The 24,092-nt window shown below is 37.5% G+C and overlaps 1 protein-coding gene and 1 long non-coding RNA gene across 3 annotated transcripts; one reads left to right on the top strand and one right to left on the bottom strand.

The window, feature by feature from the left end:
- Positions 1-226: 226 nt before the first annotated feature.
- LOC127183748 (uncharacterized) lies at positions 227-15,906 on the bottom strand. Its single transcript, XR_007830054.1, has 3 exons — positions 15,465-15,906; positions 9,111-9,231; positions 227-355 (listed from the first exon to the last, which is right to left on the bottom strand). It is a non-coding gene; the product is annotated as an uncharacterized LOC127183748 (long non-coding RNA).
- Positions 3,050-6,265, top strand: LOC127183747 (solute carrier family 7 member 13-like). 2 transcript variants are annotated; one of them, XM_051139872.1, is made up of 2 exons: positions 3,050-3,252; positions 5,328-6,265. In XM_051139872.1, the coding sequence occupies exons 1-2, from the start codon at positions 3,087-3,089 to the stop codon at positions 5,624-5,626; spliced, it is 465 nt and encodes a 154-aa protein (XP_050995829.1). In that variant the 5' UTR covers positions 3,050-3,086; the 3' UTR covers positions 5,627-6,265. The 2 variants fall into 2 exon arrangements, with proteins under 2 accessions (XP_050995829.1, XP_050995828.1); XM_051139871.1 differs by having other exon boundaries at positions 5,217-6,241.
- Positions 15,907-24,092: the final 8,186 nt, after the last annotated feature.

Raw genomic sequence — 24,092 nt, 5'->3', positions numbered from 1 at the left:
TTAGCAGCTTCCAAAAGGGAAAAAAATGACAGAGACAGTTTACTGCCTGACAGTCACCCAAAACTCTGTCTAACACTGAAGCATCATCTGCAGCCTTCTGCCCCAGTATATCTGACAGACATATTTGTGAGGCAGGAACTATTGAGGACTTGCTTACCCTGTCTTGGCAGAGTTTGGCCATCGACTCTGCCTACATCAAGCTTGCCCATTTTTAGACAGACTTATGTCTGTGGCAGAAACAAGGACATTTTGCCCAGTGGCTGGTTTGCTGAATTTGAAGTCATCTCCATAAGGAGGTTCTTTGATGCTCATCATCTTCTTGAGGTAGGCTGGGTGTTGCCAGGAGTTAACCTGTCTTGTTGTCAAAGAATCATTAAGCTATTAAAAGCATCTTTAAATGCCATATTCTGTAGGTCTCTCACACTTTTGAAGACCGTATCTAACTTTTTTACCTTATCTATCTATAGGATCATATCTATCTGTTAAACCTAGGATGTGTATTCTTGTGACAAAAATAAACTAGTATTTGACATGACCCTCACTTGAAAATTCATGTTTCTCCTGATCTTTAGCATTCTGCATTTAGAAAATGATATCCCAAATAGCAATATACATTTAGGTAGTATCACACAGTAAACTGTACACACACACACACACACACACACACACACACACAGGGGGTCACAGGGAGACTATAAAGAAACTTTTGACTTGTTGCCACATGCTGACTGTTAAGGGAACTGCCTTTTAAATTATCTCTGTATTTTTCCTATAAATGCATAGTTCTTCTTATAAAATGGCCCTTTGTTGTTATATATTAAAAACACGTTTTATATTCATCACATGCCTTATAAAGTTATATAACCTGTTAATGATTACAAGTTGCATATACTTATCAGAACCTATTAGGATTTGGAGCTGGAGATGGCTCAGTCATTGATAGCACTGGCTGTTCTTCCAGAGGATCCAAGCTCAATATCAAGTTCCAAAATGTCAGATGGTTGACTGTAACTCCAGCTCCAGATCTGAAACTTTCTTATGACCTCCACAAGCACTGTATGCACATGGTGCACAAATATACACACATACACATAAAATAGAAATAAACTTCAGACAATGTAAACAATATATATTAAATTTGTCAGTTCTATTTTTCTCTTAAACCTAGGAAATACATCTTTAATCCAATAAAATAACAATTATATATATTTTTTCTTATAGCAATTTTATACTTTCATTATACTAGCTATCCTTTCTCTGATTTTTTTCCTGACGATGCTTCCCTTGTGGTTTTCCTAGATGTAACCCTCCTCTGTTTGGAACTTAAGACTTTCTCTAGAAGAGTCTGTTATAGTCTGAGAAAAGAGATGTTTAGTTAGCAAAGGTTCAATAGAAAGCAGATATCATTTTTAAAAGTTAGAGGCTATTGTTCTTCTATCAAAAATAGAAAATAAGAAGTTGGTAATTAATATGGTAGTTAATATTGTCAACTGATAGAATCTAGAATCATCTGAACATATCTGTGAAGAATTGTGTCGATTAGGTTAATCAAATGGAAAGATTCCTTTAACTGTGGACAGTATCCAATAGGAGTGAGTTAAAGAATAAATAAAAAGGAGAAAGAAAGATCAGCTCTGACATTTGTTCTGATAAGAAAAATTGGAAAGACCATAAACTATACCTTTGACTAATAATAGTATATTCTGTATTCTTCCTCTGAAATCTTACCTCCCACCTCAGATGAAACTCTACTTTTTGAGAAATAGATAGGCACAAAATAGCTGTTCTCGCCTTACCTATTCCAGCTCTGTGACTTTGCTTCTTAGTGGTCCTTAGTGCTGTCATCTAATATCCAAACCTATAACCCGCCAATAACAGAAAAGGTGAAAAATGATGTACAGTCACTACACGTAAGAAACGGGATTAAAGACAATCTCAGACCTTTGGCTTCCCGAGCGGAGCCTGAAGGCTTAATAAAGCAGAGCCTCCCCAGACTGCGTGTTCCCGAGTCTTCCAGCGGAGCCTGAAGGCTTAATAAAGCAGAGCCTCCCCAGACTGCGTGTTCCCGAGTCTTCCAGCGGAGCCTGAAGGCTTAATAAAGCAGAGCCTCCCCAGACTGCGTGTTCCCGAGTCTTCCAGTGGAGCCTGAAGGCTTAATAAAGCAGAGCCTCCCCAGACTGCGTGTTGCTTGACTCTTCATTTTTCGCAAAATCACTTTCTGCTTCCTGACTGTGTGGTAAGCTGTCTCCTGCCTCCACGGTGAACTAACTGTGTCTTCCAATCGTGAACCAAAATCCACCTGTTTCGTCCTGTATTTACCATAGTAACAAAACCTAACTAATAAAATCAACAACTGCTTGGAAGCTGACCCAGATCTACTCAAGACTTTGGATTCTGCCAATACAGAAAATTTTTATTATAACTTTCTAAACTAACCAACTTCATCACATTGCACCAGGACACTTTCACATTTTGAGGTCACTGCTGGTTATAAATCTATTGTTTTAAACTAAGGGTTGCTTCATTTGATGGCACATGTGTTCAAAGAGCATACAAACAGGCCTGAATCACAAAGCCTCACTGGATGGAGCTAGCTGCCACATTAGCTGTGCACCAATATTGCTTATAACATAATTCACGGATCTTCATGGATTCAGAATTTTATGGATTATGCATTTGCCCTTTGACAATTTTTGATTAGCACCAATAAAAGTAATGCCACATTTTCTGATCCTTAAGTTGGAGGGGGCATACACATCCAAGGACCGGGCTACTTTGTTGAGACTTGTGCCTGACTTTAGACAGGCCGTGTGTTGGACTCTGAGACATCACCATATCCATTTTGGTGACAGCAGGCTCTTGTGATAGAACTATCCTAACCACAGTTTTATCCTCTCTTCAATAGCAGGTTGAAATGTTTCTGTTTCTCTTACAGGAAAGACTTACATCCTTTCATTTTTAGTGTAAGATTATAGAAAATGCCATTTTTTTCTAGGGACGACGGATAAGAAAAAAGCAGAATCAAATCAAGCAAATGAAAAAACAATATTAAACTACTTTTTACAAAGAAACGTTCAAGTTTTACAATGATACATCCTTTTGCTAATGTTTGTTTTGTAGGAGAAGTAAAAAATCCTGGTAAAACAATTCCCAAAACTTTGATTTCTGGTACGTCTACTGTGGCTGTCTTATACATACTGACTAATGTGTCCTACTTGGCAGTTTTGTCTCCTCAGGAAATCATCTCCTCAGGTATGTGTAAGTATAATCACACACACACACACACACACACACACACACACACACGTGCCATATACACATATGCCCCACATGCATACAAACATACAACTGCATTTGTACATACAAATACAAACATACATAGATACATACAAATGCATGCCCGCAATACTCCTGAATGTGTGTGTACATACACAGTTGTATATGCTTGTATACAAACAAAACTGTGTCTGTATATACACACACACACATACTCCTGCATGCATATGTACACACACACACACACAATTCTGCATGGGCATGTACACTCATAAGTGAGCACATAAACACTACAGACACATTCATACATATGTGTTACACGTATACACACACACAGGAAACAATTTGATCTTCTTACTCAGAAAAACCTTGGGATTCTTCTGCACAGTGGCACATAAGACTCTAAAGAATTTGCTATTTCCAGAACAAATTCATTCCCCTTTACCTGCCCAGTCATGCCCCCCTGGATGGGCAGCCTCAACTACAAGCCTGCTGGCTGCCTGTTTTAGGACTGATTCTAATGCCATGTTCACTGAGCACAAATGCTTTGTTTGTGAATTACAAGTGTATCTTGTGCTGGGGAGCTTTGCAGGTAGTTTCTAAATTTGAAATGGACTAAAGTGATTGTATTCAAATATTGATAGTAATGATGCGTCTGAGTAACAGTCCTTTTGCGTGTTGGACCAGACATATCAAAGAGAAAAAAAGCTTAACACGAGATTTGCAGTAAACAGGAGAAAATGCTAGGTATTTAGCTATTTTTATTGGAAATAGGGGAAAGTTCTGAAGCTATTAGTTCATCAAATTGTCATGAAAAATATTAGCCTTTCATAAATTAAACTTTTCACTCTGTTTTGACTTCAGTTTATAAAGAATCTTATAGGCACATGTTTTTTTTTTTAAATCAAATTTATAGCATATTGGAAATTTCTTATGTTCCTTATGCTATGCTTACTACTTAAGAATATATTTTTTTCTACAGAAAATATCTAGTTCTTTAGTTTACATCACAAGCATTTTAACGATTTCACTTGCCTATTGGTTCTTGACAGATCTTTAGGCATTTTTCTGGCATATGAAAATCATGCGTTCCGCTCACATGCTTCAGCTTAGCTGCTTAGGAGATGTTCAGCCGAGCACATGTGTTCTCTGTAGGACCTTTCATGTCTGTAGACTGCTGCAGTTTAGAAGACTACCATGATCAGGCTGCCCATGGACCCTGAAGTCTCCCCAAGAGGTTAGTTCCTGTCATTTGCAGAAGCAAATTCTAAACTAGTATTATATGTGTGATTACTGCATTTGGGCAAATGTTTGTGCCAAAGAAAAGAGGAAGAAACCTAGATGGGCAATGTGACAGAGCCGCAGTGAAGAGGAGCAGAAGGAGGACAAGAAACCCATGAAGAGTGAGGATTGAATGGAAGATATTCAGGGATACTTTTAGCACAAACAAAAACATGTGGGATAAATGAGAGCTGAAGTGCCTGCCACACAAGGTCATTGGATAATGGAGCATGATTTTGATACAAATACCATAACATATTCCATTGTGACATGTCAGAGCCCTAGGACAATTGTGATTCCAAGACAATTTCATGCGTTGTCACTGCTCTGGAATTAGTATGGCCCCATTCCCTGATAACCTAGCTGGAAATGCCTATTGTTTGTACACAAACGTATGCAGTGTGGCACACAAGAAGGACAAGAACCGTGATACACCTCACAAGGCATAGGCTCACAGCTGGCAAGCAGCCACTTTGGACTCATTTGTTGGGTCAAAACACACAAGGACAGAGGAGCGTCACTAAGTGAGGAAAGAGACTCTGGCTCAAGGATGTAGCCTCTAAGTCATATTTTTATTTTTATAGGGGAAGAAATAGACAATTGTTATTATTGTTGTGACATTGAATTTGGCGTTTTCACTTTCTTTTTAATTTTCATAGATTTTATTGCTGGCATATGGATAGACAGAGTGTGCCCTTTCATGCAGTGGGTCATTTCTTTGGTGATTTCCCTCTCAATATTGAACTCTACTGTCTGTGAAATACTTTCAGCATCACGGGTCATCTACTCTGCGAGCCGAGAAGGACAGCTGCCTTTCCTCTTCTCCATGCTTAACAACCACAGCTGCCCAGTTGTAGCTGTCACTAAGATCATCATCCTATCTTCTGTGGTAATAATTCCTTCAAACTTAATCAAGTTAATCAAATACTTGATGTTGGCAAGCTCACTTGTCGAAGTACTATACACGATAGCTTTACTTAAACTGAGGTACCGGGAGCCCCATCTACATAGGCCTTACAAGGTAAATCAAAACAACGGCTTTACATTTCTCCTTGCTTTACATGAATAATATCGTTTCAGCTGTGTATGTGCCTCTCACCAATTGTGATACCAATCTTCAAAACATTTAATATAGGTCTACAGCTTATGGATATGGATCATTCTGCTTGTTTTTTATTATGTAAAAGCTTAGGACTAATTCTTCAGAGAAAAATAAATGTCATTTTCTTCAACTTTCCTAGACTATGCAATAATGAGAGGATGGTAAAATTTTGTACATGCTCAGAAGTATCTCCTTAGTTAACTGCCCAATATAAATTATTTACCCTTATCTTCTTTCTATATGTACCTAATTTCTGTAAGATGATAATGAAATCATCAATTAGGTGATTTTAAACTTTTTTTCATTTTATTAACAAGATAGAATCACTACTATAAACTCTTAGAACATTTTTTGTTCACAGGTTTAAATTTTATGATTGGAACTAAACACATCAATCAGATGTGCTTTACAACTGACCTGTATACACAGAGCCCAGCATATGTTCCCTGAAATAAACTGTCCACTAGTGAGCTGCAGTCCCAAGGTGAGGCAAAGCCTAGTGTGCTAAACAAAGATAGATGTCAACATATATTTGCCATTATGATATGTGCAGCCAGCCATGTTTAATGTAAGCTTTTTCTTGAAAAGACCTTGCTAACAACAGAAGATCCAGTAAACAAGAAGCAGCTGTGCGCTGACGCAGCCAGAGAGCTGGTGTGTTTGTTCCATATGCCCCCCCATACACACACCAGAGAGCTGGTGTGTTTGTTCCATATGCCCCCCATACACACACCAGAGAGCTGGTGTGTTTGTTCCCTATGCCCCCCCATACACACACCAGAGAGCTGGTGTGTTTGTTCCATATGCCCCCCCATACACACACCAGAGAGCTGGTGTGTTTGTTCTATATGCCCCCCATACACACACCAGAGAGCTGGTGTGTTTGTTCCATATGCCCCCCCATACACACACCAGAGAGCTGGTATGTTTCTTCCATATGTCCCCACACACACACCAGAGAGCTGGTGTGTTTGTTCCATATGCCCCCCCATACACACACCAGAGAGCTGGTATGTTTGTTCCATATGCCCCCCCATACACACACCAGAGAGCTGGTGTGTTTGTTCTATATGCCCCCCCATACACATACCAGAGAGCTGGTGTGTTTTGTTCCATATGCCCCCCATACACACACCAGAGAGCTGGTGTGTTTTGTTCCATATGCCCCCCCATAAACACACCAGAGAGCTGGTGTGTTTTGTTCCATATGCTCCCCCATACACACACCAGAGAGCTGGTGTGTTTTGTCGCATATGCCCCCCCATACACACACCAGAGAGCTGGTGTGTTTTGTTCCATATGCCCCCCCATACACACACCAGAGAGCTGGTGTGTTTTTGTTCCATATGCCTGCCCCCCCCATACTACACCCAGAGAGCTGGTGTGTTTTGTTCCATATGCCCCCCCATACACACACCAGAGAGCTGGTGTGTTTTGTTCCATATGCCGCCCCCATACACACACCAGAGAGCTTGTGTGTTTTGTTCCATATGTCCCCCCATACACACACCAGAGAGCTTGTGTTTTTTGTTCCATATGCCCCCCCCATACACACACCAGAGAGCTGGTATGTTTTGTTCCATATGCCCTCCCCCCATACACACACAAGATAAGTATAGGTCTCATGTTAAGCACACTAACAAAAGGGAACAAGAGCCACATATTCATTTCCTAACATGATGAATATGTTATTTTGTAAGGAACATATTGTGGAAATTTACTCTAATTTTGGCACAGAAGCATGTGAGCCTTTACAGTACTTTTGGTGTCTGCTTTCAGAATGCATAGAGAGCTTGGAGCTTGGTGGCATGCCTTATTTTTAACCAGTTATATTCCTTTTTGTATCTTTATTTCTTTCATTTTATTTTCTTTTTAAAAAAGATTTATTTATTGTATTTATTGTGTATGAGTGCTTTATCTGCAGCAGAGGGTATCAGATAACATTACAGGTGGTTATGAGCCACCATGTGGTTGCTGGGAATTAAACTCAATACCTCTGGAAGAGCAAGCGGTGCTCTTAACCTCTGTGCCATCTCTCCAGCCCTTAATTTCTTATTTAATCAATCTTATCCAAATACAAGCTATACCTTGCTACAATATGAATCATATGAGATGTCATAGACATTATGACTTAATCATATTATAATCATAGGAAATTTCAGATACTTTCTTATTTGAAGTTGAAATAAACTGATAGTTCTATGCTTCCTGTCAGTCACTATAATATATATTTGTGTTTTCTTATTAAAATTTAAATTTGCAGACTGACCCCTGGAAATACAGGTTTATTTCTTTTCCATTAGACTGTGTAAATATTATTCATTATGGGATTCTTGTATAGATTGGTACACTAGAAATGCTTTAAGAAATACTAACCTATTCAATCTTTCACATTCTTTTCTTTCTAAGATACCTTCTTTAAGGACTCTCCATGTTGAGTGGTGATATATATATTTTTTTTATTTTATTCATGCATTGATTTTAAAAATACAATCTGAGTGCCTCAATTGTTTGAGGCATTCTTATCAGTGGTTCAGAAAAAAATGGGGACCAATATTACATCACAATCATCATAATAGTTACACGGAAGATTGAGAATAGAATTATAAAAATACTGTGGAGCACACTATCCTGAAGTATATTAATATGATTCTCATAATGAACTTTAGAGATCAACATTATGAGTGACTGATTCACTAAGTGACCCAGAATACAAGGCTGGAGAGTGAGAGCTAACTTCCTTGACAGGACTCTGCTTTATCTGTCCTAAGCATGTAGCCAAGTGCGTACATTTCATGCGGGTGCTGTTCTGTGGCTAACTCTGGGAGACATATATGACCAAGAGAGTGACTACTGTATTTCAAGCACAGTATCTGTGAGTCCTGTACTTCTTCTATTTTTATTATTTAATGATGATGCTTCAGAATAAGTTAGTCCACACTGCTTTAAATATGTATTATGAGTAAATACTCAGTTATAACAGTTAATACCTATTTACCCAAATCAGATGTTGCAATAACTAATACAAAAATAGCCAGGATAAATTCTGTTTCTGAGGATTATATTTTCTAAAGACTCCCATCCAACTATGCCTGCGAAGAGCACTTATTTTAGTGGACGAATGTCACAGTTTTATGCAATGAGAGAATTTCCTAAAATATGTAGGGTAAATGGAGTCATTTCTGATTACAGTGTTGTGCCTTCGAGTAATCTTCTTCTTAGTCTGGAAAGCTGAGCCTGAGCCACTAAATATATTTTAGGACATGTTTTTAGTCTTCTTATAGTCCTTAGTCAACCATAAAAAATTTTTGTTTGAAAATAAATTCATCACTTATGTTAATTTTCTTTTTACTTGTAGGTGTGGTTGCCATTCCTACTTGGGACTTTATCGTCTAATTTGTTTATACTTATTCTGCCAATGTTTAAGACTCCCACAATAGAGATTACCTACCAGGCCATCTTTCTTTTAAGTGGATTTATGTATTACTTGCTTCATGTTCATCTTAATCGACATTCTCCATTTTTTGATAAGATCACTTGTTATTTGCAATTGTTATTTAATGTTTCTCCACCTGAAATATAGATGAAATTTTTATGTCTTAGAGGAAAAGTACTATAAAAATTCTTAAAATATAAAACAATATAATTTTTGAATTAGTACATTTCATGTAATCATTTACTACACAAATATCTGTCTGCCACATCCCAAAATTGTGTGACAGAAAGTGCCCTCTGAGCTTCACTAAAATTGTGTGACAGAAAGTGCCCTCTGAGCTTCACTAATTTTTGTGACTATCAAGAGGAAAGGAACTCAAAGGTTCTAAACACAGAATTAAAGTATATAAAAATGTTAAATTGTTGGCATAATATTATTGTGCACTATGTAAAAATTATTCTTGTATTATTAGAATGCTGATTTCTCTGCCCTCATATCTTGTTTTAATCTAGACATAGCATTTTGATACTCATTCTAAGAATCTCCTGTCTCAAATTTGTATAAACATTGCTCCTCATTTGAGGTCTGGTTTGTCAATAAAACTCATCAGCCAGTAACTGAGCAGTGGAGAGACAGGGCTGTGCTCTGTGTTCAACAGGGAGAAGAATTAGGAGGATTCAGGCATGAGGAAAGGTCCAGAAGACAGGGTGAGGAGACACCTGAAACAGAGAAAGCCTTGAAATGCAAGAAACACAGAATTTACTCTAGGAGGCAGCTAGATTATCTTAGAGAATAAATTTAGACTAATGTTGATCAGTTATTTTATGTGTACAAATTTTTAACAAAACTAAAGTCTCTATGTCAATTATTTGGGGATAGCTGGGGCTAGATAAAAACTCTCAACTTTAAATTTCATCCTTTATTACTTTCTATGAGTTTAACACCCATTGAATTTCACAATGTACTTCATAAATAATAATAATTATTATTATTAAACATCAATAGAATTGTCATTTAGTAAATTTAAAATTTAACAATACTGATTTTGTAATCACACACAGTGAATTTATATCAAATTATCAAATTTAATCTGTCAATTTTATTGTCCATTATTTTAATTTTTTTGATATACAAGGTCTGATTAGTTGTTCCTCTTAAAAACTTATTCTTTGTCTGGACTTTGATGTAAAAGTGGAAGATCCCAGTGAGGACAGATTAGATCTCTTGGCAATATATTTCTGGAGTTTCTCTTTTGCATTTTTTCATTTGTTTGGCCTAAAGTTTAGCATATTCTGCAGCCTCCTCATTATTTTCCTTAGTGTTCAGTTTTTCAGAGAAATACGTCAGCATTGGTATTGAAGCCACACATGGAGTAACATGATGTGAGACTTTGTACTTGTCCTGAGCTTCGTGCCTTCATAGCTTGCGGGCTTTCTTGTGGGCTTTGAACGTTTTCAAACCTGCTTTATTTGGGGTTCCTTAGTTGGAGGAATAAACCTCCCTTCCAACCCTAAACATGAAGGAACAGAGGCTAACATGAACAGGAGAAGTAGACATGGTCAGACTCAGTTTTTTTTTTTTTAATCTATTCCACTCTTCAATGTCAGGATTCCAGCAGTCCCCTTAAACAGCAAACCAGCAATTCAGCAAAGGTAACTGCAAGCACAACAGCTTAAACCCAGAACCTCGAAGCTTTCTCTGGATTGCTTCTTTCTAGGAGCATCTCAAAGGGAGTGATGGGAAATGATGCCAAAACAAAAAAGTAAAGTCTCTTGTTTTGGGCAGATAGATAGATAGATAGATAGATAGATAGATAGATAGACAGACAGATAGATAGACAGACAGACAGACAGACAGACAGATAGATAGATAGATAGATAGATAGACAGACAGACAGACAGACAGACAGATAGATAGATAGATAGATAGAGAGAGAGGTAGATATAGAGGTAGATATAGATAGATACATATACATATTCTCTCAGAGTCCATACTAGGATATTTATCAGTGGGGAAAGATCAAGAAGCTGTTCCACTTCTAGTAGACAAACACTGTGTGTTCTGTTACACATCTATTTAACATCTCACACTTGAGATCAAAACAAAAAGATGTTTATATCTACTATAGATTCCCATTTCTATTAAAAATAAATTAAATGCAGTGATAATTATCATGAAAAAAGTCATAGAACTTAAGGATAATTCAAAAGTTAATTATTTTCAAACCCAAGTTAACCTCAGACTTAAATCTACTCATAAAGAATAGATGGTTTATTCATGGCAACACCCTGTTTGACAGGATTGTGCTGAAATTGGTAGAGAAGCATCATAAAGAAAAACCCTGTCTTTCAAGATTTGAAAAAGAGAAAAAGACAAAACTATGAAACTCTTGAGGAGAGTAAGATTCTTCCATGCAAACATGCTGTTACTGACTGCCAACAAAGGGACAGGGATTTTTGTGATTCCTGCAGGGTTCTATAAGAAAGTAGGCTGAAAAAGCCATGGTGAGCAATCCAGTACACAGCACCCCTACGTGGCCTCTGCATCAGCTCCTTTCTCCAGGTTCCTGTCCTGTATGAGTTCCTGTCTTGACTTCCTTCAGTGATAAACAGTGCTGTAGAAATGTAAACCAAATAAATATTTCCTCCCCAAATTGCTTTCCATATGGTGTGTCATCACAAAAATAGAAACCCTAAAACAGGGATAACATCTCTATTATTTCTCCTACTCTCAGCACTCCTTAGTCACCTGTAGTTTTTCCAGGTGTTGGGCCTCAAGAGACTTCCTCTTTGTATGTTAGCATAAATATTAGAGTTATACTTCTTCTGATATTGTTTAGGCAACCATGTTTTGAGATATCATAAATGAAGCTTCCCTTACATTTTGGAGCCACTGTTATGGCCTTCTGTAATGGTGTCTGACTGTTATGGTCTTCTGTAATGGTCTCTGACTATTTACCCTGTGTTCTAATAAAACCCAAGACTGTCTGTCAAGATGTGGCACCATCCACAATGGGCTGGGTCCTCCCTCATTAGTAACTAATTAGAAAATTCCTCGCATCATTCAGAAGTTAAATTATTGCCCACAGGCCAAACTTATGGAGGCATTTTCTCACTTACTGCTCCCTTCCCTCTGGTGACTCTATCTTGACCCATTTAAATAAAGCTAGCCAGTACACTGACCTCTTGTCACCCTGAAACATAAACACATCACTTTACAGTTAAAACTTTTCCTTTCTCGTATATACCATGTTGGCATGTTGCTATCACAATATAAAATTTTAAAACAAGTCCCACAGTCATTACAAATTCAAACATATTAAAAGTTCAGTCTCCTTAAAATATAAAATGTCTTTAAAATTCCAAAGATTTTTTTAAGTTCAAAGTCTCTCAACTGTGGGCTTCTGGGAAATCACAACTAAGTTAAACACATTCTTACTTCAAAAGGGAAGAAACAGGGCACAGTCACAACCAAATCAAAGCAAAAACAAGCTCCAAAGTATAAGTAGCTAAAGGTCCAATATCTGAGATTCACTCCTAATCTTCTGGGCTCATCTAAGGGGCTAAGGTCACTTCTCTGGCTCCACCCTCTACAGCACACGCAACTTGGTTTTTCTTGGAGGGGTCATCAAACTATTATTCTTGGTGGACATCCTATGCTACTGGCATCTCGAAAACACTGGGTTCTCTGATCTACGTGGGCTTCACTTTCCCCAATAACTTCTTGGCTCTCTCTGTGGTACCAAGCCTGTACATCTCTCCATGACTCCTACAATGCTAGGGCTTCAAGTACTACAAGGCTGCATCTTCTCTAACGACCTTATCATGGTCTCTTACAATGCCAAACCTCAGCTGCTTTTCACGACTCCTTCTTGCCTTCAAAATCAGCACTCTCTGGGTGATTCTGACACAATACAGATTCCAGAGTAAAGTACAACCTTAGCCACCTCAGGAGTATAGCTTCTCTATGCCAGCTCTGAGAAAACACTCTCCAGAAAATTCAACCTCAATAATGCTAGTCTCTTCTAAATCATCACTGATGTCTTGATTCCAGGTAACCAATATCAATCATCCCAGTAAAGCAACGGTTTTACTTAACTGTTTGATGACAAAGGAAACTCTCTTTTACTCTATTTATCTGTCTTGGTACATGCTAGCCATCTGCCTTTCACTCCAGTCCCTGGAAGACAAGTTTCCAGTAACTTTGACTCAATAATCCCCTCCTAAAACCCCAAAATATACAGCCATGATCATCTACTTGCTATGTTATAGCTATCTACTTTTTGGTTAATATAACTCACCTACTTATGCAGACATTCAAGGAATATTTTGAGGGTGCCTTGACTACCTAATCTTAGCAAGGCAGAGAAGTCTTGGCTTCCTTCGGCAGCTAATGAAGGTCTTCTTGTGGCTTTTGCGTTTAAAAACCCTTCCCTCAACTCCTTGTACACAGCAATATCAAGCTTGGCTTAGAGTTCATTATCTCTAGAGCACTAACCAATAAATCTTTTAATTATAATTGAACTAGGTTTATGATCTATTCCCAGGGGTCAGAAACTCTATAAAAAGTGGTTGTTATCTGTTGTAATCACAGCTGATTCTTCAGCCACAGCTAAGAAGAACCATATATTCTCAACTCAAACTATGCAAAGGCTTCCATAAAGATTCATTAAGTGCCTCTCAAATACCCCTCTAGGACTTAACAAACTAGGCCTTTACCTTCTGCACTGCATACAATATTCTTGTCTTCTGAGCTCAGACAGAAAAGCTTATCAGTCTTCGAACACTCAATAGCTTTTCTAGCCCAATGCTCCGATGTCCTTCCATCACACACCCAAAACAACACGGTCAACACTGTCACCACAATAGCCCACAATCCTGGTACCAATTTCTGTCTAAATTAGGAATACAATGGCTGTAATGAAACACCATGACCAAAGATGGGAGGAAAGAGATTATTTGATTTACATTTCCACATTACTGTTAATCATAAAAGTAAGGCAGGACAGAAATTCAAATGGTGCAGGAATTTGGAGACAGAGGCTGATGCAGAGGCCAAGGAGGATTGCTGTGTGCTGGTGGGCCGCACATGATTTGCTCAGTCTGCATTTTTATAGAACCCATGAATATCACCTCAGCACTAACACCCACAACCAATTAGAGGTTGAGCTGGGCATTCTAATCAAATACTAATTAAGAAAATGTCCTATATCAATGACTATTTAAGATGTTGCATATAGTTTGATGATATAGAGGGATTTTCTCACTTGAAGATGAAAAAACTAACAGCCCTAATGCCATCTTAGGCCTATTCCCCATCTTAATACACACAGACCTTAAGTTCTGGGAAAACAAAGAGACCATCTATTAACCAAGGACAGGCAGATATTTCTAGTCCCAAAATAGATATCTGTTGCTGACTTCCTATCAGAGCCTGCCAACTTTTGCCTTGTTAAACATAATGATTCCTTCTGTTACTGACCAGTCCAGATAAAATTACTCTCCTCCTTCCTGTACAAACTTTTCTGCTTCTAGGGTTTTTGTTTTGTTATGTTTTGTTTTGTTTTGCTGTTGCTTTGTTGGTTTTTGTTTGTTTTTTGTTTTTCTTTAAAAAGACTGTAAAACCTTGCTCATGATTGTGGTTTTCAACCCTGATTTTGAAACTGTGTCTCAGGTGCCAGTAACTGTTGCCTGAAAAATAAACATTTTGCTCCACTACACAGTGTATTGGAGTTTTGTTTGCATGATTCCAGACCCAAAAAAGATCCCTCTTCTCTGAATACAGTACTTTTCTGCCAAGTTGGCATAAAACCAACTTGGTTTTGAGTGTAAATCTTTAGAAGCAGAAAGGAATTATACTGGTTCAGTAAAGTGATGGCGTCAAGTTCTCCTCCGAGATCTATAACCTCCCTGTCTCTCCCACCTTTTGAATGGGTCTTAATTTAATTAGAGATCTTTCTATTATTTCCAAAATATAAGAGCCACTATTGAGCCCTTAATGTTATTGTGTCATATTGGTCACCAATACTGGCTCACAAGGGTAACTGGTGGGAAGGCCTCTTGGGAACTTCCCTTCTTTGGAATCTTAGGCAGCAACATCCCATAATATAAACCAGGTCCTCACAGAACGAGCTTTTCAAGTCAGAACTACCAAGAGTCTTTTAGGTCTTGTGTCCAAGGTACATGGCACTATTTTTCTTAACTTTAAGCAAAGATACACATGAGTGACTAAAATTATAATTTTTTACATAACCTTTCTTATATTTACAAAGCCTGGAACAGTTGCAAAATTTCATGGAACACAGTAATGGTTATTGCTGCAATCCTGAATCTTTTGTACTTTGTATCTAAGAAAAATCATTCAACTTACCATAATGTTTAACTTTCAGAAAACAATTTGTCTAAAGAATGACAGCAACTTGCCTCAAAAAGTCAAAGTGGCATCCAGAGTTCCTGCTAGATTTTCATCTTTAAAAAAGAAAAAATATGTCCAGATGAAAACATCCTGTTCATCGTTTAATTGTGAGCTGTTGTCTTCATATACCACCATTCAGTATCAATGGCCTTCAAAACACTTGATTTCTTGAGTCACTTATTGGTGGAGTGGGCACTAGCTTCCTCCATGGTGAGAAAAAGAGAGCTGGTAACTGGTTAACTATAATTTGTTGTTGACGAATTCTTTTATTCATGGTGTTAAACATTTCTGGAAGTAATAAAATCCTGCAGTGGTGGCAGCAGTGATTGACTTGAATAGTTGCATATATAACTTTGATGAATAATTATCCTGTAACACATTTTCACTATGGCTTCAGAACAAGCCCATGTCTTGCTTCAGAATGAGATCACCAAACAATTCAAAGTTAACCACTTTTTAAAGAGCCTAGTTAGGAAAAAAAAAAGAAAGTAAAGTTTTATTTATGAATTAGAGAGCTAAGTTGAGAGAACATTGGTTTCAAAGGAGCTTTGTAGAAATTGGAGGAACGTGTAAAACATATCTAACAGTGAGAAGTTCTAACTTGACACAATTTTAAAGGGGCAAAAACATGTAGCCATTGAGAGAAACAGGATTATTTTATGAGAACATTTTTTTATTTGATACCATAGTGGGTGTCTCTTTGTGTATCTGAAAACAATATTAGACTACTATTCAGTGCGCATAGCTGTCTCGCTGAGAGTGTCCTTGTGCCTTGGTGAGTATGATGAATGGGTTTGGTTTTGTTTGTTTGCTTGGTTGTTTAGGTAGACTTGGGCCACACCTTTCCTGTGAGTGCAGCACCTCACTATTTTCCATAGATCCCTCTTAGGTCAGTTGTTTCCTTCAGTCTTTGAATTAACTATTTCCGTATTCTCATTCCGCGTTCTTTGAGCATGTTAATATAATACAATCTTTGTGTGCTGAGTACCCTAATCCCTACCTAGCAAATAAAGTTATCTGGGGTCATTGGAAGTGCTTAGTTCTCCAGGGAGGAAACAGTGACATTGTTTCAGAGCCAGGCGCTTGATGAATATGGCAATTCTTCACTTGCTTGATGAGAGACACACTAAGGTACTTTATATTATTTGCGGCTATTCAGAAGGGCATTGTTTCCTTAATTTCTTATACAGCCTATTTACCGTTTGTATAAAGGAGGGCTACTGATTCTTTTGTTTTGTTTTGGGTTTTTTTTTTCCCAACACAGGGTTTCTCAGCATATTGAGAGGCAGTACTAATTGGACCATATCCACTATGGCATAATATGAGCAAAACAGTATGACATCTACTTTCTAACTGAGGTGTATAGAATATTTGCTGGAAGTGATAAAGATTCTTTATCAATTAATGTTGAGAAAACTGGATATCCACAAGTACATAGATAGAAAGTATTCAATTATTACCCTCTACCAAAAAAAAAAAAAAAAAAAAAAAAAAAAAAAGCTAAAGAAAAATCAAAGCACTTAATATAAAACTTGAAATGCAAAACTGCTAGGCAGCTTAAAGAAAAATAGTTGTAAAATACTGACCTAGTAAGCATTTCCTAAATAGGGCTCTAGTAGTTGAAGAAGTAAAAACAAGAATTTAAATGTGGGAAGGATTACATGAAATTTATTAACAACCTTATGATTAGCAAAGAACATAGATAATAAAGCTAAGAGACAATCAACAGTGTGGTAAATATATTTTTACACATGCACACATGCACACATGCAAACACACACCTATCTATCTACCTAAAATGAAAATCATTCCATCATAAAACAATGACTACAAAATATAAAATAAAAATTCTAAACTTTGTCCATTTCAAATCAATTTTTATATCAGGGTTAATATTAGTATATGAAGAATTCAGAAATATGTCAGAAGTAGAAATCCCATAATAATTGTTAGATTCTCTGCACAAAAACTTAATTTTAAAAGAATTACACATAATTAATACATATGAAAACAATTTCACAAACAGAAGACACAAAGTTAGTGGGAAGAAAAAAATTTCGTTGAGTATAGCACAACTCCTAAGTAATAATCCATAGATTGAAGCAAAATATTACCATGTATGTGAAATTCTCAGACTAAATAGAATATTGTATGTTTTAGTTGCTGCAACATTTGCTGAAAGTGTGTGTGTATGTGTGTGTGTGTGTATGTATCAAGCATATTTGTGTGTGTGTGTGTGTGTGTGTGTGTATGTGTATCAAGAATCCTCATCTATTTGTCCCATCTAGACTTTCTAGATAAGAAAACTGATTTGCTACAAAAAGCTTCTTATAATAATATCTGAAGGTACAGAAATCACTTCAAAACTTCTTCCCAAAAATTAAACACAAGCCAATTGAAGACAGAAAAAAAAAGATAAGAATACAACCAATAAATTCACTAAGATTCTGTAATTCTAATCAAAATAACTAGAAAAAACAGTATTATTAAAATAATTATAAGAATTTTATATTTCATTTCCCCTGGGAAGTGAGTACTCTACTAATGTGTACCGTTGAAAAGAATATTTTTAATCAAGTATCTTTAACTGGTGTAAGTTAATATTTCCATTGGATAGATGGTTATGGAATTCATTTACAGTATTTTCTTACTGTGATTATATATGCTATGACACATGTGATGTGATAAATGCATAAGATTTCCATGGAAATTTATGTTGGGATTTCTTTTCACAGCAAAATTTGGAGAGATATAATCCTAATAAACATTGTCTTCCAACATCTGGTAGGCTTACTCTGTGGGAAGTAAGATGGGACTGCATTCCTAAGTCTTGCCCAAAATGCCCCCTCCATTATCCTGGTTGCTACTATACATAAAAATGTTTATATTGGAAAATCTTGGTCAGACATGATATATTGGAGTTATCAAAATGCAAAGATCTCAGATCAAACACTCAATACTTGGAGATAAACAATACCCTACTGAGCTATCTCCAAGTGAAGTGGGACCAGAGACTGCCTAAGTATTAAAGGCATCTGGAAACACAAAGATGAGGAGCAATGAAGGTGCTTAAAGGACTCACGGGAGGGTCCAGACAGAGGTGGTTCAGAGAGATACCTCTAGAGGATCACAGGATCTCTAACACCCATGTCCTCAGATTTCCCAATTTTTTTCTTGTAGAATATTATGAGAAACCCTTTTTCTCAATACCATTGGAATCTCCACCTGGCTATAATCATAAACATTTAGAAAGAGTTTGATCTAGTAAGCCAAAATAAAAAAAAAAAGAAAAGATCTTCTCCACTCTTGCAATACTGTACATCCATAATATAAGTCAGACAACCAAAAGTAATGAGTCTTTAACAGCAGCCTAAATTACAATGCCATGTTGCAGTTAGATGTGCTTTGAAATGACAAGCAAATTAGTTGAAGTGCCACACAAACAGACCTTTATGGCTTTCTATCAAACACCTCCAGTTACAAATTGAGCAGAGACGCCTCAAGCAGAAACTGATTCCAATACTGACTTGTGTGTGTGTGTGTGTGTGTGTATGTGTGTGTGTGTGTGTGTGTGTGTGTGTGTTTCATTTAATATATATTAAATGAAAGTTCAAGAAGTTACAAATGAGAGCCGGGCATGGTGGCACACGCTTTTAATCCCAGCACTCGGGAGGCAGAGGCAGGCAGATCACTGTGAGTTCGAGGCCAGCCTGGTCTACAAAGTGAGTCCAGGATGGCCAAGGTTACACAGAGAAACCCTGTCTTGAAAAACAAAAAAAAAAAAAAAAAAAAAAAAAGAAGTTACAAATAAGACATCGGACAGTTCAAATATAGATCTAGACATTCATGGTCTCTAACAACTAGAAACTAGGGTAAGAAAACAGACCAATTTTTAAAAATGAGAAGTCAAAATTACGGCATGCATAATTGGAGATGCCCTTGGTGCCCAACAGAAGATCTAACAGAAACTCAATAAGAAAAAAAAAAATATTGCTTTAAATGCTACAAGTCCATATACTGGGAAAAAAAAAAGCAAAACAGATAGTACTAAGGAGGTAGTCCCTTCATATTTTGGTCGTTTTCCAATCTAAGCATAAGCTACAGAGCCTATACACACTCAAAAAATGAAAATGATAAATAGTGAAGGATGAATACACAGGAATTGTATTGGCGGATTGCAGGAATCCAACTAATTTTTCCTAGGATAATCCAGTGGAAAACCGTAAAGGCAAAACTTGATTCCTTCCCAATGGGAAGAGATACCACTGTGGTTATAGTAAATAGACGGTTTAATATCAATAGTTAGACAAACAGACCAGGCCTGTGGACTCTCACTCATCAATTAAATCCAAATGTAAGAGATGATAGCCACCAATATTTGCACTTCCGCAGCAATTGCAGTGGCAGGAAAGTTGGAATCATCCGTCTTGGATCAAGCTCTTAATAACACAGGTACACCTGAGCAACCAAACAATTTGCCTAGAACTAGATACTTTTATGATTGCCTGGACAACTTCAAATCCTCTTAAAGAAAAGAAATAAAAATAGATAAATAAATACATAGCAAATAACAAATCCACGTTTATTCTGCTCCTTTTCCTGCTTGCTATCATTTTATTTTGGTTGAGTTTACTTCAGCTTCTTCTCCATGCTTGAAACAAATTTGAAAGCAATGCATAATTATTAATCAAATTATGTCCTACCATTTCAATAAAATGTGACCAATCTTTCCTAACATCCAAGAGTGTTTATATTTACTCTAGCTCCCAGAATAGTTATTCATTAATAGGAAATTCAACCCACCAAGTCTTTATGAATAACTTCAATCCTAAGCCAGAGAAGGAAGTTAGTCTTTGTTGACCTTTCTCTGTATTCAATCAGCCATTATACCAGTACCAACCCAATTTTAACCCAATGACTTTCCACCATAATACGACAGAGATGGCTTCTTTCATAAGATAAATATTAACGACCTTTATTTTCTCAAAACTACAGCTATGAGGGCTGGAGAGATGACTCGGCTATTAAGAATACCTGTCATTCTTGCAGAGGACCCAGGTTCATTTCTGAGCACTCACATGAAATAGTATAGTTATCTTTGACTCAGTATCATGCACTCTTGTAGCCCCAGTGGAAACTGCCTACCCATGGTAAATACCCATATACATAATACAAAATACAAAAGTAAATGTAATGTTAAAACTACAATTACATGCAAATGTATATAGACTAACTGAATGATTAAAGTCTTTAATGCATAACAAAATAATTCAACCGAGGATCCATGTTCCATTTACCTGTCTAAGGACTAATAAACTCCACACGATCCTCCAATTTCAGAGACCATACTCCAACTCCAGGTAGCCCAGTGCATCAGAATAGCCAGAAACTGAAAGGAAGTTCTATGCAATCCCCATGTCAAGTTGTTTAACTGTATCTTAGAAAATATACCTTGAAAACCTGTGTAATATTCTGTTATTGTAAACAATAGTAATTATAGAAGTTAATCATAGAAATAAGATGTAAAACACTGCATAAGGCAGCCTGTACTCTGTGGGAACACTTTACCCTGGGATAATGATTCTAACCTTGAAACCACAGACATTTAAAGAATACTCACCTCTGAAACCCTAAGTGGATGAATGTTGCTAGATGCCAAAAGAAACTTCATATATTGTGAAAACAAAACCAGGTTTGAAACATAGGGTATCCTGTAGGGCCCTTTTTAATGTTTGACTAGGGCTATACTATTGCCACTTTAATCTACCTTGAAAAAATAAATTGAAAGCCTCACCCATATATTCACAATTAATTCCAACACTGGCCTTGAAACTTAACATTTTCTGTCATGTGCTGGATCACCTCTTACCCTATGCTTCTCAGCCAACTGAGTGGGGACATACACCCCATCTTAATTAACACTTACTGTAGACTAATTTCTAAAAAAAACAACAACAACCCCAAAACTTAGCTTTCTTTGGAAGTAATTTTCAGGACTAAATGAGTACTACTATTCATTCTCCTTCTTGTAGAAAGGGGGCTCAATTAATCACTAGAATAAGTAGGGGAGTCGGTGTCTTGCCCCCTCCCTTTCACATCAGCAGAGCATCATGTCCAGAACCTTCTGATGGCTCACAAGACATTACTCAGAGTATTTCTACCTTTCAAAACCAAATATATTCACTAGTGGAAGGAGCTTTCAAAATCAAAGGGGATTTTATCACTTAAATACTTGAAAGGGATGTTATGTCTCTTCCTTGAAGAAGAATGATATTTTCTATTAAGCAGCCATGACTAGCCAAAGACGTTACACAATATTTAATAGGCAATGCTCACAAAATTCAGCAATCTAAATCATGAGACGCATGGTCAAAGTCCAACGTCAAATGCCTTGTTTTTGTTTTTGTTTTGTTTTGTTTGCCTTGGTATGTCTCTTCTCTATGTTTTCCCTAGTTCTGCTGTTTGGATTCTCTCAATCAAAATTCTAAATTAGTTTGTTTCTTTTTCTTCTTACCCTGATGCCACTAAGATCTAACTATTATGTCAGGTCTTGAGATTGACCCTGTAACTAGATTTAAGTCTCACTGTCTCAGCTGGATCATCTAAGGTGAGAGTTCATGATCCCTAATAGACTGAGACAACATGTCTTTGTAATTGGCAGCTATTGCTGAAGGTTATGTCCCCTGTGCTTCATCTTCTGATTGAAGAAAGCCAATCAACCATCTGCAGCAACCTAAAAGGATAAGGCCGTCTAACACTCCTCCCTATCATGTTTGGTGATTCCAGGTGTGGTAAGGCTTTGGTGTGTCATGCTTTACTCAAGCCTGATCCTATCCTGTGAAGTTAGCTTATGCTTTTACTCCCACCATTCAAGAAAATTACAAATTCACTGCTAGGACCCCCTGTCTTTCTCACTTTGTTTAAGTTACAAAGAGCCCAGAAATCCCCTCACAGGGAAACCGCTGAGAACCTCTGCGCTAATCAAAGCACGGCACACTCGCGTGGCAAACTATCACAGCTGAAATGCATTGATGAGTAAGGTGCAGCAATAACTATGAGGATGTGGGGATTCATTCCTTGACGCTGAAATAGCAGCATCTTACCCAAAATTGTGAAATGGCAAAGAGAAGTTCAAATCTTTGCCCACTTGAATTCAAAGTAGACAATATCTACTCCAGCTATGAGACATTGTCTTTGTGTAAATGTATGGGGTGGTATGTTAGGTTTGCTTAGTGATACTACAGCCGTAACTGCTCCCTACAGAGCTGTCCTTTCAGATCACACCACCCCTTCAATACCGCATTCTAAATTCTAAAGAAAATCCAGACTAACTGATTAAAAGTTTCACTGCTGAATAATTATGTTTTGCTTGACAAAAGCCAGAATATCCGCTAACCAGTTCACATTAGAATGGGGAGGGCTCTTCACTCCTCGGCCATGTACGTTGACTGAGAAAGAGCAAGTTTTCATAATGTTTAACTTTGTAGAAAAGTGCACATGACTGAAGAATTCCAGGAACAAGGTCCAGGAGGTCGAGATGGATTGCATTACTTCTGACAGAGTCAAGAAAAGCAAACAGAAAGTAGGAACAGAGAGGCATGATGAGCCTTCCCCAGCAGTTTGTCTTGCTGCCCTTGGCACCACCTTATAAAAGCCTGTTCACCAGATTTGGGCCCAGGGGTCCCGCTCAGACTAAGGCACCAGCCAAGGACAATACAGGCGGTAAACTTTAAACCACTACCCAGATCTAGCCAATGGTCAGAACAGTCTCCACAGTTGAGTGGAGAGTGTGGTATGACTTTCTCATGTACTCTGGTGCCTCACATTTGACCATGTCCCCTGGAGGGGGAGACCTGGTGGCACTCAGAGGAAGGACAGCAGGTAGCCAAGAAGAGACTTGATACCCTATGAGAATATACAGGGGGAGGTAATCCCCCTCAGGAGCAGTCATAGGGGAGGGGAATAATGGGAAAATGGGAGGGAGGGAAGAATGGGAGGATACAAGGGATGGGATAAACATTGAGATGTAACAAGAATAAATTAATAAAGAAATTTTAAAATAAAATAAAATAAAATAAAAGCCTGTTCACATATTTTACTTACCTGAGTTTTGTTTGTTTGGATTTGCCTGTTTGTTTTTTGCTCCCCCCTTTCTCTCCTTTCTCCTCACTTCTCCTGTGTGTGCGTGTGCGTGTGTGTGTGTGTGTGTAGTAATTGGAATATGTCCCCTTTTTCTTGCAAAATCAGGTACTGGAAAACCCATGTTTCCTTCCCGCCAATTACTTTCCATGTATCTGTTTTAGTACAGCTAGCAAGTAAACGGTATCGAGCTTTGGGTTTTACCTCCATAGTTTCAGAACTACTAAAATTGCTTCTCCTGATCAGTGTCAAGTAACATGGTCATTGGCATAGTTGATATTTTAAATACTACGAACAGGCAATATGTTAGCTGTGGCCTTTGAAAAAAAGTCATAGAACTTAAGGATAATTCAAAAGTTAATTATTTTCAAACCCAAGTTAACTTGGACTTAAATATACTCATAAAGAATAGGTGGTTTCTTCAAGGCAATGCCCTGTTTGACA

This window comes from Acomys russatus, chromosome 31 (assembly GCF_903995435.1).
Source record: "Acomys russatus chromosome 31, mAcoRus1.1, whole genome shotgun sequence".
NCBI lineage: Eukaryota > Metazoa > Chordata > Mammalia > Rodentia > Muridae > Acomys > Acomys russatus.
Note: the sequence above shows the minus strand (reverse complement) of the source record. Positions and strands in the feature narration are given on the sequence as shown.

Coding starts and splice junctions, on each gene's coding strand:
- LOC127183747 (XM_051139871.1), top strand. CDS start 3,087: ATGATACATCCTTTTGCTAATGTTTGTTTTGTAGGAGAAGTAAAAAAT. Junction 3,253..5,216: donor TCAGGAAATCATCTCCTCAG/GTATGTGTAAGT, acceptor TAATTTTCATAG/ATTTTATTGCTGGCATATGG.